At 39.4% G+C, this 17887-nt stretch overlaps 1 protein-coding gene across 5 annotated transcripts; it reads right to left on the bottom strand.

Annotated features, from left to right (window-relative positions):
* Positions 1–478: 478 nt before the first annotated feature.
* On the bottom strand, positions 479–17321 carry tasp1 (taspase, threonine aspartase, 1). Of its 5 annotated transcripts, none has more exons than XM_052079635.1 (14): positions 17199–17321; positions 16362–16563; positions 15785–15852; positions 15119–15187; positions 14398–14518; positions 14149–14233; positions 13980–14080; positions 13729–13835; positions 11895–12014; positions 10685–10763; positions 7851–7961; positions 6789–6896; positions 6180–6253; positions 479–1520 (listed from the first exon to the last, which is right to left on the bottom strand). In XM_052079635.1, the coding sequence occupies exons 2-14, from the start codon at positions 16519–16521 to the stop codon at positions 1428–1430; spliced, it is 1296 nt and encodes a 431-aa protein (XP_051935595.1). In that variant the 5' UTR covers positions 16522–16563; positions 17199–17321; the 3' UTR covers positions 479–1427. The 5 variants fall into 5 exon arrangements, with proteins under 5 accessions (XP_051935595.1, XP_051935593.1, XP_051935596.1 ...); XM_052079633.1 differs by having other exon boundaries at positions 17139–17312; XM_052079636.1 differs by having other exon boundaries at positions 13980–14059; positions 17139–17311.
* Between the last annotated feature and the right edge of the window lie 566 nt (positions 17322–17887).

Genomic DNA, 17887 nt, shown 5'->3' with positions numbered 1-17887 from the left:
AAACCGTTATCGGAAAACTGAAAATTCCTTGAAAACCCATCCCCAAAAAGGATGGGTTTGACATTTGACCCCATCAAACTCATGCATCTTTAATCTCATTTCTTTTGAAGTCTCAAGTGTTTTTCTTTGACAACCCGCGATAAATCATTCATATTTGTAGGCGGGAAATTTGGAAACTTAAAGATGAAACTTAAAAAAAAAGTGTGAAAGAATGCAAGGTTATAATGCATACATGTCTAAAATTGGGGCTGCTCAACATACTTGAGCCATGAGGTTTGGCACATGCTGGTGACTGTCGAGTTCTTTTCCAATCAGCATGCAATTTATTCGAAGACTATACATTTTTGACAGGAATAAAACACTGTTTCACAGGGCAAACACAATCCGTTCTCCAAATAGCTGCATGTGGCAGAATTGAAACAGTCCAATTCCCAGAAAACGTCTCAAGTCCTGAAGTCTCTAAAGATAGACACGGTGACATGGTAATATAAAAGTTTATTCATTTCTGAAGCACTGTAGAAAGCTGCACACATATCAGGATGTTCTGTATTTTGTACAGTTTTACATCACCTTCTCAAAATACAAGCACCATTCTGTCTTGAGACTTGAACAATAACTAATAAAGAATACTAACTGAAACATGACTTTTGCAAGTAAAACTTCCTAGCACCACTTAAATATGCTTTAGAAAGCATACATTGGATCATTAGTTTACCCCTTTCCTCGTACTGATAAAATATCTGCCTCTCACGGTACCTATAGGAGTTATTTATGGTTGGCTTGGCTGTAGCTTGAAATTCTACCTGAGTCCTACAGTATTAGCATAGCTCTGAAAGTGCATGCATAAAATTCTGCACTCTTGGTGATGCACATGCAGTGATTTGTGAATAAACAATGCCGTTTGTAAAGGATCTTAAGAACCAAGCATATGATTTTTTTTTTTTACTGTGCAATATGGTTTGATGTGTGTGAGCCTACATAGATGTTGAATGTGTTCATCAGAGTAGTAATATCATTATTTTACATTCAGACACAAGGACACTATTGTCAATTAACAGTTGTCTTTCGTAGCAGGAATTTTCCAACGTGCATAATTCCATCTATCGTGCTTGGAAAGCATTTTTAAACCAAATTCGATTTTGTATTGAAATCCCTTCAAAATCGTTTCACTGGTGAAGCAAAACAAAATAACATCCACCCTGTTCACCTCAAAATTGTAGCTTATCTACAGTAAAAAGGAAAAAACAAATCAAATGTGGCATATAAAGGCAACAGCGCATCAAGTATAATCCACGTGCATATGGAAGTCCTGCAAGTGCACAAACAACATGTGAGCCACCCAAGCTTATTGTTTCCAGCATCACACATCAGAATGCACAATGGGTCTAGTATTGCTTGAGAAGCCAAATAACAAAGAAGAAAGGGACTCAATCCACCGTGTTAACCAGCCGACAAACGCCTCCTTCGATGGCCAAGGACTGACCAGGAACTGTCCCAGGTGGTAATCTGGATATGTGTGTCTGGAAGGAGCACAGAAGATAACATGAGACGTACACGCAATGTGACATAAAACTGACATGCACAGATTCATAATTTAAGAGTAAATGAAGATGCTACAAACATTAGACATTCCTGTGATGAACATGACCACGTGTCTTGACTAAATCAATATCAAGCCTTAAGAATGTGTTTAAAATCTGTATTCTTCATCAGTACTTAGTTATACGCATTGGTGTTGAAGAATGGCAAAGAAAGAAGTCTGAATTTTTGTCAAAAATGGTAAAAAAGAAGGCAATCAAATTGGGGTACTAAAACGATCCGCCCAATCTATGTACCGCTCATCATATCCAAATGAGACAGAAGTGAGTCAGATCCAAGAACAAACTCGGACGAGGGTTTTTTTGACATAGTGACAGCTGGTCCACTGCAAACTGTCCAAAGGACATCTTTCCATCAAAGAATGAAATGATGAGCTAAAGAATTAAGTACTAGCAGGTCAGTTTGTTGATCAAATGTGACCACTGTGAACAATTCAGGCAGCAGAGCATCAGACTTTCAGAATGCGCAGCGTTTGATGTCTTGCGGTCTCCTAGTCAGTCTCCAGACAGCTGCTGCGCATCGGTCCAGACTCAAATCAACTTTGGTTTGATAAACGCAGTGTGACATTTGCCCATGTGTTTGATCTGGAACACAAGGTTATGTTTCATCTTCATTTGTCAGTTTCAACTGTTAAATGACACTTGGATGATAGGTTTGCCATCCTAAAGTAATATAATATCAGATATGAGAAGATAATCAACAGGCCACTGAATTGGCCCGACATCACATCTCAGGCAGGACCGTCCATCTCTACAATATTCTTTTAGTGAAGTCCTAGACTTTGGCCACTGGCATCCCGGGGGCAACTGTCATGCACTGGAACATCACCCGGACAAGGGCACACACACACACACACACACGCACAGTCACACTCACACACACACACACACACACACACACACATGGCAACACTCTTGGGGGTTATTATGCCTCCAAAACAAACTTCTGTATTCATCTTATTCCCTTCATCTTTTGTGGATGGGCTTTGAGAACAGCCATTTTAAATCTGTTTCAAGTGAAGGTTCAAAGCTGAGTCCTAATCAACTTAAGGTGCTTTCATGTCAGAACAGAGTCTTTGAAGTCTTCACAATTCAAACTAAATTGAATACAAAGCAATGCAAACTACAGAATTTCTAACAATTTACAGTGTAGGGGCAATGCATTATAAACATTAGCAACACACTAGCATGCAACCCGTCAGCCACTTCGAAACTTTCACATTGGTGGCAATGACCATGGTGGACAAAAAGTGCCGGATAAGTGAGCAAGCACACTGCAATGTGAATAGCATGCTGCTGATTCCTTCTGTGGTTTAGGGAGGATGGGTGTTTATTTCTAGTCTGTCAATAACCACACTGTAGCCAAGCCATGTATAAACACCAAAGGTGATGGATGCTGTCTTGTACAATAGTACAGTCACTATTGTCTAATAAAATGCACATCAACAGCCAGAAATCTCAAAATGTTGCATTGTGGCCCATGGAACACATGTTTCTTCCATGATGATGAACTTTGGTGGGCTTAAAGAAATGAACCATTCCAGAGTAAACAGAAAATGGGGAGCTACAAACCAACGGCGCGCTTGCTGTCAAGTTGTCACCCAGCGCATGCGACCGCATGACAAGACACAAGCTGGGTCAAAACATTGCATGAAAGACATAGTTGGTCTGAAATTGTGACTAACAAAACACTTGATGAATGCCTCTCGAGGCAAGACAAGCCACATGCTAAGTCCAGAGAGTATGCCAAAAGTCACTTTTAGCAGGCTGCTTATGTCACGGTTTTGTTGTGGCTTTGACATTCTTTGAATCATGTGCTATTTATTACCGAGCCTAAATGGATAACAAAAACAAAATGTACAAGCATGAAAAAACTGTTGTCATTAAAAAAGATATAATTTTAAAAAGTAGACAATGTCAAAAGGACTTGCTGTCCGATTATTTCTGGCCTTAGTTTGCAAAAGCTTTATAGTGATAATGATGTCCAGGAAGAGGGAACAGTGCCTTAGTGGAGTGCGGGGGGCAACATATTTTACATTTCTCTTTCATCTGCACAATCATGAAAAGCCAGGGATAAGGGGTGGGGGAGTAGTTGCCTGTCCATGCAGCTCAAGTATGAGGCTCAATCCAGAGTATAGGTGCAGCCATTTTTACGCTAATGTGACATGTTTTAAAAGGAGCTCACACTGAATAAATGCAATTTCAACTGCACTAGGGCACCACCAAAAATGAAATTGTAGATCATTTGTCTCATCTGAATGCTCCAATGCAGGCCGAGGCGCGGTATATTTAGGTGACCCCTGGTTGGGGACCAACATGATTGATCGTGAAGGAACATACTCACAAGCGCCCAACCTAGATCTGTCATATAATGAATGGACTGCTTTCTCCCATTATTTTTTATGAAAAACACCACCTTGCATAAAAGTAATAAAACAACTTGAGATAATCCACCGGACTGAAGTGGTGTAGTTTGACATGGATGAGTGCAGCACAGGGTGAATGTGTGCCATGGATGGCCAAGGGAGCGAGGGTTAACCATGCTGGAGTAAAGTACACAAAGTGAAGGTCCTCTTTGGGTATCTGATGAATATCAACAATCCCCACTGACCAGCCTCCCAAAAATACTCTGAAAGTGTAATAAAAATGTTCATCACTGTAGCCGTGTATTAGGGAAGAACTTTACAGTATAATGGGTATACTTGACAGATCTCCAAAATTCTCATCGCACATTAAAAAGCGAATGGCAACACGGTACTTATACAACAAAAGCTTTTAATTGATTTTTATTTTAATTGATGCCATTTTCTGTGACCTAAACAGACTGGAGAGGAAACAGATGCCCTTCACTTTGGCATTCATTCAGTGGAGAATGTGTTGGCAGCGTTTCGAGGCCCAGCGGAGAAGCAAAGGCTCAAGTTTTGTTTCGCACCCACAATGTTGGCTTAAAGTACTGCATGGCCAGCTGCTTTGGCATGCAGATGGTAAAAGAAACAGATGCAAATATAAGCGTTGCAGACTCACTCCTTCAGCATGCTGTTTTACCAGTCTCTGAAGTACAACTGCAACATTTGCTGTAAAAGCTATGGATGGGGTTGTTGAATAACATTAGTGTAGCAGAAAAAATGTGAGGTGCTGTATATCACTATCTATCGATATCCAACATCTATAACTACTTCAAACAACAAAGTGAATGGAGGAAAAGTGGTTAAGATGGCACAGCTGTCTGTTTTATGTGTTGTATTATTTTGTCATTTTATCTTAAGTGTTCTTTTGATGGAGGCGCGGGCACCCGCAGCGGCTCCTCTTGTTGTCTGTTTAGGAGGGAGGAAATTTCATCTACCGTACATTTGACAATGAAGTTGTACTTGATACTTGATCACCAAGAGACATAATTATCTGGCCGCAAAAGCAAGCGTTGTGTTCTTACAGTTGAGCAATATGAAATTTTACTTTTGTCAACTCACAAGACATTACCATCTTTCTGAGTGTATTTAATGCCTGAAAGGGAGGCGCTGTACCAAGACAGACAGACCACATGAAGTTAAGTCAGGAGGGGTGGAACAGTGCTCAGCAGGTCATAGCACCAACACTTTGAAATCTGAGCCAGCCTTGAACAACAGTGGCCTCTCCTCATTCAGAGTGAGATTCATCGGCCAAACAAATCAATGTGATCAGTGCTCAAAGCCATGAATCCACTGTATAGAAACCCTCTTGTCCACAAACTGCAGTGCATTTCACAGTATTGTCTGTCTTTCTTAAAAATGTGACTGAAATGCTAATGTTATAATAATTAAAAGAAACAAAGAGGCCAGCAATGAAGGCACCAACATGACTAGAAATGGTTCAAATGGGTTCTCACCTGACTGCGTGCGCGCGTCCGTGCGCTGACCAGGCACTGAGAAGGTTAACCAACTTTCCAGTGCATAAATCCACATCATTAATTTCGACAGTCCGAAATCCAAACAAGAAACTTGACCTTCAAGTTACAGTATATACAAAGCCGTATCTTGCTCTCAGCGCAAGAGGCTGCTGTCTTTTGTAGTCAAATATTTCCAGACGTTAACACTTCATTCCCGACCACCTGTTGCTCTTGGACAGACTGTATATGCTTTTGGCCAGCCCTGCAGAGTCCATCTCTGACAAGGTTCATCCAAATTATGGATTTTACCAGCAAGCATTGTACGTCATCTCACCAATTCAAAAGAAAAGTATCGTGATCTGTCTTTCTTCTGCTGCTCTCTTTCATTGAGGCTTGCATGTTTCTTTGTGCTACGATAAAGAAGCTTGAACAGCACATCTGGAAACTGGCATCAATCAGCTCCCAAATTTATGCCTCTGGAAGGACTTGCCAATGCTTGAGGTTCACTTTGTATTTTGTTTCCATGGTAACTGCACATTTTCCTATGATTAGGTGAGTGCTGGTCACTATTAGGATCAGAACTGACCTGCGTATGAGACATTTTTGTTTGGTGGTATATATAAACGGTTGCCTTGGCTGAAAATAGGTTGGAAAACACTGCTCTTTGATCAAACTGAATGGACATAATTAGCATGTTGAGTCAGTATAATAGTGCTCACCTTTGCTTTACTATCTTGGGCAGACATGTAGCCTACACACATGCTCTCTGTGGTATGGCTCCAAAGAAACTCCACTGCGCAAACATATAACAAATGAAAAAAATGACACAATACAACTTTTTTTAAATCACAAAACAGAACAGGGCTGCTTAAAAACCAACACATAATGCTACTGAATTCAAACAAGACTAACCCAAATCAGTATATAGTTGGCCAAACCCACCCGCCACCCCTCCAAAAAAAAAACTAAACAAAAAAAAAACAGCTCCAGGTAAAGAAAGCAGATCCAATCAGCCAAACTGAGACACATTCAGCAGGCCTGTTTGCCTGAAGATTAGCATTTGATGCCGTAGTGGGAGGTCTGCGTGAGATCTGAGATGAAATGTGTGAAACCAGAGCCTGATCGTGCAAGTTAAAACAGACCACCCGCCAGGAAAGCCAGAATGAAGACGCCCCCTCCCTGACCACACCCCACTAACCCAACCCAAACCTCCCTTCAATCTAATTGGTCAATGATAGATTGTAAATATTTATTGCCATATTTTTATCTGGCCTTAGCTGAGGCATGGAATCCAAGCCTGGGCAGGAATGAAATACCCCATAGCTCACCTAGAGAACCCTGAACATTTGTAGATGGCTGAGGTTCCACACATCTGCAGCACCGCAAGATGATTACTCCACCCAAAACTCGATCTTCGCTGGCCAGAAATGGTGAGCCTGAATGTACAAAGAGCAAGATATATTTTCGTGGCAAATTTTGAATTCTGTATCAAAGGTTCTTTACTATGTCACATGAAACAAAGAATAACAGTCAAAACAGATTTATTGATTTGTATCTGATGATCCTTTGGTGCAAATTAAAATGTGTCAAACACTTGCCTACACGCTAAGAGGAACCCCCCCCCCCCCCAAAAAAAAATAATTGTATGTACATTTCCCAACTTGTATTAAATGTAAATGCAAAGTATTAAATGGTAATCATCGAGGCGGGATGCCTTGATGATTAACATTATTTAGCCATGCATTGTCATAAATTGTTGGATGCACATTATTTTAGCTCGTCTTAGGAAATGTCTGTGATCAGAAACCCTTTTTACTGGAGAGCCGACGCAAAAAGAAACTATGTGATCTGAGTGGGAGGGCTTCACATGATAGGAACCATTACTGAAGCTACAGCAGGATTTATGGCGCATTGTTCAAAAGAGGATATCTGAATGAACTTGTTTCATATAAGTGATCCAAATATTTCAGTGCTATTGATTAATGGCAGAGTCTAAAGTGGTACAGACTCACAGTCACTGGCTGAATACTCCACGCCAAACTTTATAACATGGAAGATCTCTGAGAATAAAACAAATTAAAGATGAAGATTCACTGAAAACATCTTGAAAATGTCGACCATCAACCACGATGTGTAGGGTGTTTGGGGTACAAGTTGAAAAAGTGAAAAGTAGAGAAGAAAGAAAACAAAAATCAATGAATGCCAAGACTTTTCTTTTGATACTGGTCTTCCCAATTGGGACTATCCAGCAGCATCTGTTTGCTACATTTGTCCGTTAATGCTGCTCGAAAATGATTGTTTTTGCACAAATTTGTTCTTGGCTGAAAAATCTGCATATGCATATACCATCACTGAGAAATGTTAATGAAATCTACATAAGTGCAACTTACTGATGAACTTGTTTTGCATAGCTTCAAGCAAGGCCTGATGGGCATCTTCCGACTGCATGGCAGCGGAGCATTCCCGTGCCAGCATGGTGCGAATCAGATGCTCTCCACAGCCTGCAGGAGACACAAAGTCACTACTAAATACATTAAACCAACTCACCTGCATTAATTCAACAAATGTTCAAGACATTTGCAAGGGGTTCTTTTGCTAACTGCATTCTGACATCTCAAAGAAGCACTTACACTTTTCTTCTCAAGATAATTCATATATCTCTTTAATAAACACATTTGTTTACGGTGTGTGCTCATGTAGTATGAAAATATGGAGGGTAAACAAAAAGGAAATATGGTTAATATTATTACTGCACCACTGGCTAATAGTAAGGGGTTAAAATAAAACAGATGTTGGTGAACACAAGCGACCACCAGCCAAATGTAACACGAACAACTTTATAAAGTCTGACACGTTGTATATTTTCCTATTCTTAAATTCCAGCAAAACAAATATGTGGGATACATGAAAGCTGTGTATAAAACTGAGTGTGAACATGTTATTCTTGCCAAAAGCTCTGAATTATTTTAAAGCCGTTTGCTCTTGTTACATGTGGTTAAGGGTATCACGGCCAAGGAGTGAAACAGAAACAAAGTGCAAACACTTGAAGCGAAGGATCTGTGAAATGCATAGGGCCACTGGCATAAGTGTCTGAAATTACGATCTAAAGCTTTGAAGGCAAAACATTACCAATCTGGGAAAATATTTCTACTTAGAGTTTAATACCAAAATAAAAATGAGCACATTTGTGTCTTGTTGCTGCAAAGAAAAGGGGAATATGAAGGCAGTCATTTCTAGATTAACTCACAGATTAAAACAAGACGTGTCGTGACAATGTGTTAAACCTCATTGAGGGAATGGCCACGTTTTTCTAAACGCAAAGAAAAGACACACAAAATATCAAGTTTCTGCTTTCTGCATAACATTTCAGGAACTGTAGGGAGCATATGCCTGGACCGGTGCAAAGTCGTTTTCCTTTCTAATAAGAGCAGAATGTCAGATTGGCCAGGTGCATCGGCTTTTGTACTGTGTGTATGGTAAAGCGATTCAAGAGTTATCGTCACGGCAATACAAAGACAGCAAAACTGGATCGATTAAGCACCATCCGCATACAATGCAGAAAAATACATGAGTCACGTGTGACAGCCAGGAGCAGCAAGAGTAAGCGGTGAAAAACTCTTCTTTTAAAGGCCACAGCAAAGTACGACTGACATATTACAAATCAAAACACAATAGAGGAGAGTGCGGTGAGGGACCAAGTGAATGACAAAGGATCAAAACGTACCCTATGTCAGCATGAAAACTATTGTTTTTCTTCGTTCTTTTGATGGAGCTGGCTTTCATGCGGTGAAATGAAAAACAGGTGATGTACTGGAACACACATTCTGCGCGCCATCCCCTCAGCATACCCATTAAAAATTGTAACCAACATCAGAAACTGAGCAACATTACAAGGAAAAAGAGGATGTGGTGGAAACACAGTAGTGCATAATAGGGATGCACAATAAGTGTTTTGTTGTTTCCCCACCGATGCCAATAACTTCCTGATTCAGCAAAACCAATAAGGATTGTTTTGGTATTCTACAAATACTGTATATCTGTTGTTGCGGTTTGAGAGAATAAAAGATTTCAATCCGATTCCTATTCCTACGAATGTAGCGCGGTCACAGGATGAAAAGTTAAAGTGGTCAGCGATGACGTATAGTCGCATGGTTTTGCTACTTTCGGAACTCTTGAAAGGGACCCAGCACGCGTTGTGCGCTTGCGAAAATTCTTACCCCAAGTTCACTTATTCATCATGAACATTGTTTTCAGAGTTGAGGAGACTTCAGCTGGTTATACGTGTAATACCTATAATGTGTTTTCACTTGCCACATTGTGAAAGTTGGGCACAGCTTTGGCCCCGGGTTCAGAAAGACTGCTCTGGGAAAACTATTAGCCATGTTCACAAACAGTTCACTGTTGACTTCTCAAGTTGCGTGGAGTGGCGCCTTGTTACCTCCAATGTCATGCAGCAGAAGCTGCCCCCAATATCAGCCTGATATAGTTATCATACAATGCTACATAATACTGTACATACACTTCATCATCTTCAATAGTGTATCAACAGTGGGAAATAAAATATTCTACTCTAAATTTTATGCTAGTTAAAAAAAAATCCAAGTCCAATCAAGACGCAGGGGATTCTATTTAACATTTCTACACGGATAAATAAATAACTACATTATTTATTCATTCATTACTTCAATTGTCCAAAACCTCTGCTTTTAAAGCCCAATGGTGAGTGAACGCAAAAGCAAAAATTCCAGTGAAAGCCACTTTCATGGAATTAAGTCTATGGCATTCATTTCAGGGAGAGAGAAACTGTTAATCTTTAATGTACAAGACAGCTCTAAAACAACCTGAATTGTGCACACATATTGTACACATTTTTCATCCGTTGCAGGTGACCTGTGTTGAATGTCACTGTAAATTCTAAGTGCCTTGCAAGGCACCTGGCCTGCAGATGACTAACAGAGAGCGGAGAAAGATGACTTAATCATCCGAGGAAGTGACTGATGAAAATCACTCAACAGGAATGGTTGGAGGTCATCGGAAGGAATTATCAAGTCTTTTAAAGTTTGACTCACTGAAGCTAAATAACAGACTCAAATAGAATATCTGGTTCTGATTCATATCGTCACTTAAACGAAATGTGAGGCTTGTGGTAAATGCTACACATCATCGGAAGAGGTGCAGACTCGTGCACAAAGTTGAAGGCAGTAGATAGAGTGGTGTGTTATACCTGAGGTACTCACTGCTGTAGAGTATGGGTTCATGTTACAAGCATTTTCAGCCCAGCAGCCACATCCATAATGAGCAGCCTGAGAAAAAGAAGATAATATAAAGGCGTGAAAAGCAAAAATAATGGTTGATATGTCGCATTTTTCGGACAAGTCAATGCTTCATTCCTGCAAAATTTCTTAGTAAGTCTTGTTTTTTTTAAAAGAAAGGGTAAAATATGAAGTTCATTTGTTTGATATAGTCGTGGCCGAAGTGTTTTTTTGGGGGGGGGCGTTAGTGACTCAAATGTTGTGTCATCAAGGCATTGGGTTTTAATTATTACATATTTTTGTTTTCTATTATATGGGGAAAAATATTAGAAAAACAAATCAAAACCTTTTTCCAAACAGTGAATATTTACGGGTAGCACAGCCACTTCCTGTTTAAATGAGCTCCCATTTTAATAAAGTTAATGTACAATAAATAAAAAGAGTCAAATATTATCATCATGCAGTTTCAATGAAAATTCAATCAAGAAAATTCAATCAAAATACTGGAAAGCAGATTAGAACATTGCACATAAAAAAGGAGTAAGTCAAGGAAAATGAGTGCCATGTTACAGGCCGTGTCCACTTTGAACACATGTGAAGCTTTGTGTAATTGGTATTAAAATTTATATTCATTTGAATATGCTGTTGAAATTTTGATCATGTTTCTTTTTTGAAAAACAAAGTACATTAATTGTAATTTGCGTAGAGCACATAGGTACCCAAATATGTCTATTTTGAATGATGCCATGTTTTTAACTATGCTAACTCTTTTTCTTTCAGTTGGCTAAAGCATCATAGAGTTTATGGACATGGGGGGGGGGGTGCTCATTGCATCAAAGAAACAATGTGAATCCCAAACATGAAAAGTTAAGTGAAACACAAAGTTGTAATGTCAAACATTTTGCCATGACTGCACATATTTAAAAAATGATTTTTGTCAACTCAATCTTGTTATTTTTTTCTTCGTCAGGAAATTTGATTTTTTTCCCCCATGATGTTACAAGGCCAAATGGCAACATACCATAACAATCCACATACTCAATGTAAATGTACAGCAAATGACTTGATTTTCAGCAGCTATCCACAATGAGATGAAGAGAGCTCTTTTTGGTCCACTAAACCATTATCATGAAAACATGGCTCACAACATTCACACAACTAAAAAGGCACAAACTCCATTACCTGGCCAACCCTGCCTGGATGTTTCATGGCCAGACCTCCACTGGAAACCGCTGCAGCTACATTGCCTTGCATGTCAACGACAACGGCTCCAACAGTATCAAGGCACTCCGAACAATTTTCCTACACCACAGGAAAAGATTAGCCGCCAAGAAATGTTTGATATGTGTAAAATGCTTGTAAAATATGTAAACTGTCTACTTGACAGCTGATCTAGCTGGAACAAACGGTATAGTCTGAGCAAATGTTATTGTCATGATGAGTCTGTTCCTGGGACGCTGAACAGGAACTTCAGTACAATCAGTCCATCAGTATACAAGTATAGTGTATATAAAGGAAGCGCCTGGAAAGAGACTTGTGTTTTACAAACTATGCAAGTGCTTCATTGGAAATGGATTACATAGTGTATTTTACAAGCATTGTATGAATCACTCTTTCATGCTCTTCAAATTTCATTCATTATGACGTCCGTTCTCGCCGATTGCAGTTTGCCCCCGGCATGATTGGCTACAACCCTTACAAGGCTACAAATCAAGCCATTACGACGCTATGTCATGCATTTCTAATCCTGAGCAGAAACTGAACAAATCCATTTTAGACTGACAGCTGGGCCAGGCCATTTGAATACAAGGTTAAAAAAGGCTTGATGTATAAGTACTAAAAGCATACGCAATATGTGCAATTATAAATTTCATCCATCCATTTTCTTGAGGGTTTAAACTCATCAGGGTCATGGGTGAACTGGACACTTCAAGCAAAAAGTGGGGTACTCCCTGCACCCGTTCGCCAGCTACAGTAATTGCAAGACACATTAACACAAATAACCATTCACGTATTTAAAGTGTCCGGTGAACCAAACATGTTTTTGGAATGTGGAAGGAAGCCAAGAGTACGCCGGTGAAAACCCACGCAAGCATAGGGAAAACATACAAACTCTTCACAGGAAGGTCGACATGTAGATTCAAACTGTCAAACTAGACCTAATACGATCAGGACTTTGGAGACTAATCACAGATCAGTGAATGTTAAAAAAATCCGATCTGATCATAAAATGCAGCATTAGGTCTATTTAAGTCACTTCTGTATTTACTGCATATATTTGTGTTCAGAGTAAGCTCAAGCATTTTTGCCTGCGGTTTTTGCCTTGCTACATGAAGAGAAATCTTTGACAATTGGTACAACTACACTGTTATTTAGTGAACACATGCCATTCATCAGACAACATAAGGAAACCTTTATTTGTCTCACAATGGAGAAATACGCAATCTACAGCAGCAACATTTGGAGGGAAGAAAGTAGAAAAAACCCAAAACAAAACAGGAAGTATTTCCATGCACAAATACATTTTTAATTAACTGTATACAGTACAGAATGCAATATAAAATATAAGATATAAGCACGTGTGTCATGTTGATGAGATCTGTTACTAAACTCGATAGACAATCATTCTTTTTTGAAGACGGTACCTTTTAGCAACATCTGACAATGGAAGTTCACATGGTACAGTCCATTTTACATAATTAATATTAAAAATAAGACTCTCCCACTCTCTTCGGTATGTGGTTAGCACCACTTGTGGGTTGGAAGCAAACTTACTCTCCGTTCAGCTGCTTTTTAGCTTAACTCATCAAATCAGTCTCCAGTTGTGGTGTTCAGTGCAATAAAACTTTGCACTACTCACTGTCAACACTAGCATCACTTTTTGGAGAAGTCCGTACATAGTCTGCTAACTCCATTCCCTTCATGGAGAAACTTGAGATCTTATGTGGGAGAACACACCTCACTTACTGCATCATTAAAGTATCTTCCTCAATATGAATAATATAATCCTACTCACATTTCTACTTGATTGTCGTCTTCTCTTTGCTTGATTATGTCCTGGGTCCATTTTCTCAGCCAGCTCCATCTTTCTTTTATTCCGCTTATATGCAGATAAACTGAACTCTGTGTGTGATTTAAAAATAAGTACCGGTAAATAAATACTCAGATTTGTCGGCAACCACACATCCAGATTCATCTGTGTGGAATCTCGAGTAGCTATCAGCTCATGTGAGAACACTGCTTGAGAAGCAGTAGAAAAATACTCACTCGTGGCCATTTTCTCTGACGGGCAGGGTGGAACACCATGGCTAATGGCCCAGTCGTGTGCACCCCTTCCAACTAAAAAGCTGGCAAAGAAATCATTGATACTGACCAAAAAGTACCAATGCAATGTCGTCACAATGGTGACAAAGTAATTGAGGATTATGATATTCACCAGGGGGGTATTCTGCCGGCTGAAAGTTTGCCTTTCTGTGCTTCGCTCAGCAGTCGATTTGCAACTAAAACAGGGTTTTTAATACCTGGAAAGATGGTATGAAAATTGAGTCAATGATTTTATACAAACTCATGTTTACAAATCTATCTGCTTATACTCTTATGACTTGTATGACAATGTTGAATACAGACCACCCGGAGGGAGTAATATAAGTGAGCATTCAATATATTCTATTGAGAAGGTACCTACCACTAATCGCACCTACAGCTCCATAATGCAGTGATTTCCCATCCATGATACTGGCATCACACTCTATTTCCCCAGACAAATTTATGTTGGAGCCCATACCTGCATTTGTAAAAGGAGAGTCCTGGGAACACATAGAATATGCTAATTATATTTGACCAGGATGCATTTACAATGGTTTAACGATAATCTGAAGGATCAGTGGCCGTTTTGGCTTGTTCCATTGTTCATAGTTTATGATTTTCTTCATGGTGAATGAGAAAAATTGTTGGAATTTCTCACAATTTTCTTTGGAGTATTTTTTTTAAAGAACTTTTCATGAATTCATCATTCAACTAACATGAAGAATGTTAGGGCATGGCTGATGTATTTGCAGTCGTTTGCAACAAACTTCAAATAAAAGACTTAGGACAAAGAATTTAGGTAAGGGTACCTTCTTGCAGCTGCAGAGATCATGAAATTCATTTTTCTTTTATCCAACCCTTGCCTGAGCAACTTATATCATGTAACAAGACATATGCAAATGCATGAGAAATTGAAGAACAAAATGGCTATTTTAGAAATAATATGTGGTCATTTAAACTTAGCAGTTATTTGCAATGCAGGTTTTTTTGTTGTTGGATGCTCATTTATTAGTAAATAAAAACAGTTAGTGCATCAAAAACTTGCCACCCATCCACCCGTTTTCAGAACAAACTAAAACGCTGAATTATTACAAACCAACCTCAAGCTCAACCAGAGCGGCAGCCACGGCTTCAACTGCAAGTGCTCCTGCTTTGAGCTGATCCACAGCCTGAAACAATAAGACATTGTTACCTTGTCAGTAACATTATTCTGGCATACCTCCCTTTGTAAAATGAGATTTATATTTCGTGTTCAAATTAAAAACGCTGAACTATAAATATATGACATTCAAAGTGAAACAACGTGCCACCAATTTTGTACACCACTGATTGTGTCTGAACATTCATGCTTCATGCATTTTTCATTGATGTTGACAAAAGTGAAAGATGATGATGGAAGAAGGTGTTTGTTTTAAGGTTGTGGGGGTTGAATTTATTATTTGAAAAGTAATGTTAACTGAAAGTAAGAGGATGACCTCTTCAAGGGGGAAAAAAAAAAGTTTGGGAACAAATATGAGAAAATGATTCAAAAGTTGCTTTATTCAAAAGATTCAAAGTACGTCCACTTTGGATAGGTTACCATTTTCTGTGCAGGAAGTTATGGAAATAAGGATACATGTGATTGGCTGGCAACCAGTTCAGTATGTACCCCGCCTACTGCCCAAAGACTGCTGGGATAGGCTCCAGTGTGCCAACTACCCATGTGAGGATAAGCGGATTAGAAAATGGATGGATGGATGGATGGATGTTGAGAGGAAAAGACTTACTTGCTGGCAAGCTCTTTTGCATACATGCTTGTACTCTTTCGCCTTGGATTCTGAATGGTAACCTGCACCTGAAAAGACATGAGCGCAATTGTACATAAAAAAAATAATTTACCAATTAACAGAATGTCCAAAGAGTCTTCATGATTCAACTCTATTTTGTCCCCAATGAAAGAGAAGTGTTTATGACAATTACAACAAACTTGATTGACTGCAAATCAATCCTTCCGGCATTTTTTACAGCACTTGTTCCCATTAAAATTATGGGTCAGGTGGAGCTGATTTGGGCAGGAGGCAGCATACAACCTTACTGTTCACTAGACAATCACGGGTGAACATATTAACAAACATCAATTAACACTTAGAGAAAATTAAAGTCTTCATTTAATGTAACGTGTGTATTTGGAATGTGGGATGAAGCCAAAGTACCTAAAAAAACCCAGGCAAGCACAGGGATAACATGCTAACTCAGGACTGAGATTCAAACTTCGATCCGAATAACTGAGACAGATGTGTAAACCCCTGAACCTAACATTTCAATTTCTTTTACCAAAAAGTAACTGGACTTCACAAAACTTACCTGCATGCACTAAAACAAACCCACCGACACCTGGCTTGGAATTGTTGGTTGATTCCTGTTTGTTGGGCCTTGAGCTGTCCTGGTAAAAAGTGTATTGATGCTCTTCAGCAGAATTTTGTAGACTTTCCATAACACTTGCATAATTTGACAAGCCGATCATGGCCCATCATCAGCGCGTGAGGCAAACATTCTGATGGTACACCTGTTGAGGCAAAAGGCAATACAAATGTTACACTTTGGCAGCTCCTAAAGTCAGTAGTCTTGATATGTGCATGGCCCAATTCCAGTGAAGTTGGGACGTTGTGCAAATGTAAATAAAATCAGAATCCAGTGATTTGCAAATCCTTTTCAACCAATTTTCAATTGGATACACTCGAAAGATAAGATACTTAATGCACAAACTGATAAATTGTTATTGTGTTTTTTTGCAAATATTCACTCATGAATTTGATGCCAGCAACATGTTCCAAAAATGCACTTCCGCATGTGTAAAGGCGTTATTAATGCTGAAAGGACATGTTTTGAACCAACAGAAGATGCCATTCAAATGAGAGAGAGAGAAAGAGAAAGAGAGGGAGAGAGAGAGATGTAGTTTTACAGCAACGACGTGGCCTACTTTCAAAGTTCAAGTGTAACGCTTGGTCAGTTCGTCTTAAGAACAGTTCCACTCGTAAATAAGATGGCGCATTGCAGTCAAAATAACTTGTTTAGAAAGCTTAGAGTTGCAACAGCGAGCTAACAGTTCGCCAACATACAAACAAAACAACGTCAACTTACAATTTATACAAGTCCCCCACCAGCAAAACAACAGTTGTATGACATGTCCTTAACACGTACCAACGCTTATTGAACTACTTAAACTGGCAACTCGGACAGACGTCCCTGTCACTTGTCACGTTAGCCGGTTAGCCGAAGCGTCATCAAGTACTTCCGGGTCCAGCTGCGCGTTGCTAAGGAAGCGGTGCACGAGACGCGCTGGATCACGTGACTCCAATGAGCGCTCCAAATGATGCAATGCACCACACTATTCTATTCTACTATTTCCAATATTGGAGCTGTTGGCCACCCCAAAAACTTGTAAAAATCCTCAACTATTTGCCTCAAGATGTTTAACAGAAATACAACAGAAAGCTGATGAATTAAAGTAGACAACACAAACAATATATAATTGCTTTCTTGACTGACTTTATCGTGTTTCAAAAAGTTGAAGAATTTTAAAGAGGTCCTTTCACCCTTCCATTTTTTGTATGCAACCCTCAAACGAAAAGGTTTGGACACCCCTGGCCTACACTGTACTGCTCTATACTTCTTCCTTTCATAACTTTGCTGCTGTGAATCTGGAATTTCTCCATTGCGAGACTAATAAAGGTTTTCTTAATCTTAATGTGACTGAAGATCAGCTCCAAACTCCTGACGGGAACATGTACTGCAAGAGTGACATCTAGTGGTTTGGTTTTAATTCTACACTAAGATAATGCGGCACCGCTCAAAAAACGGCACCTCTCAGGACAAATCTTTTAGACAAT

Source organism: Hippocampus zosterae, chromosome 11 (assembly GCF_025434085.1).
Source record: "Hippocampus zosterae strain Florida chromosome 11, ASM2543408v3, whole genome shotgun sequence".
NCBI lineage: Eukaryota > Metazoa > Chordata > Actinopteri > Syngnathiformes > Syngnathidae > Hippocampus > Hippocampus zosterae.
The sequence above is the reverse complement of the archived record's forward strand: the minus strand, read 5'-3'. Positions and strand labels throughout refer to the sequence as shown.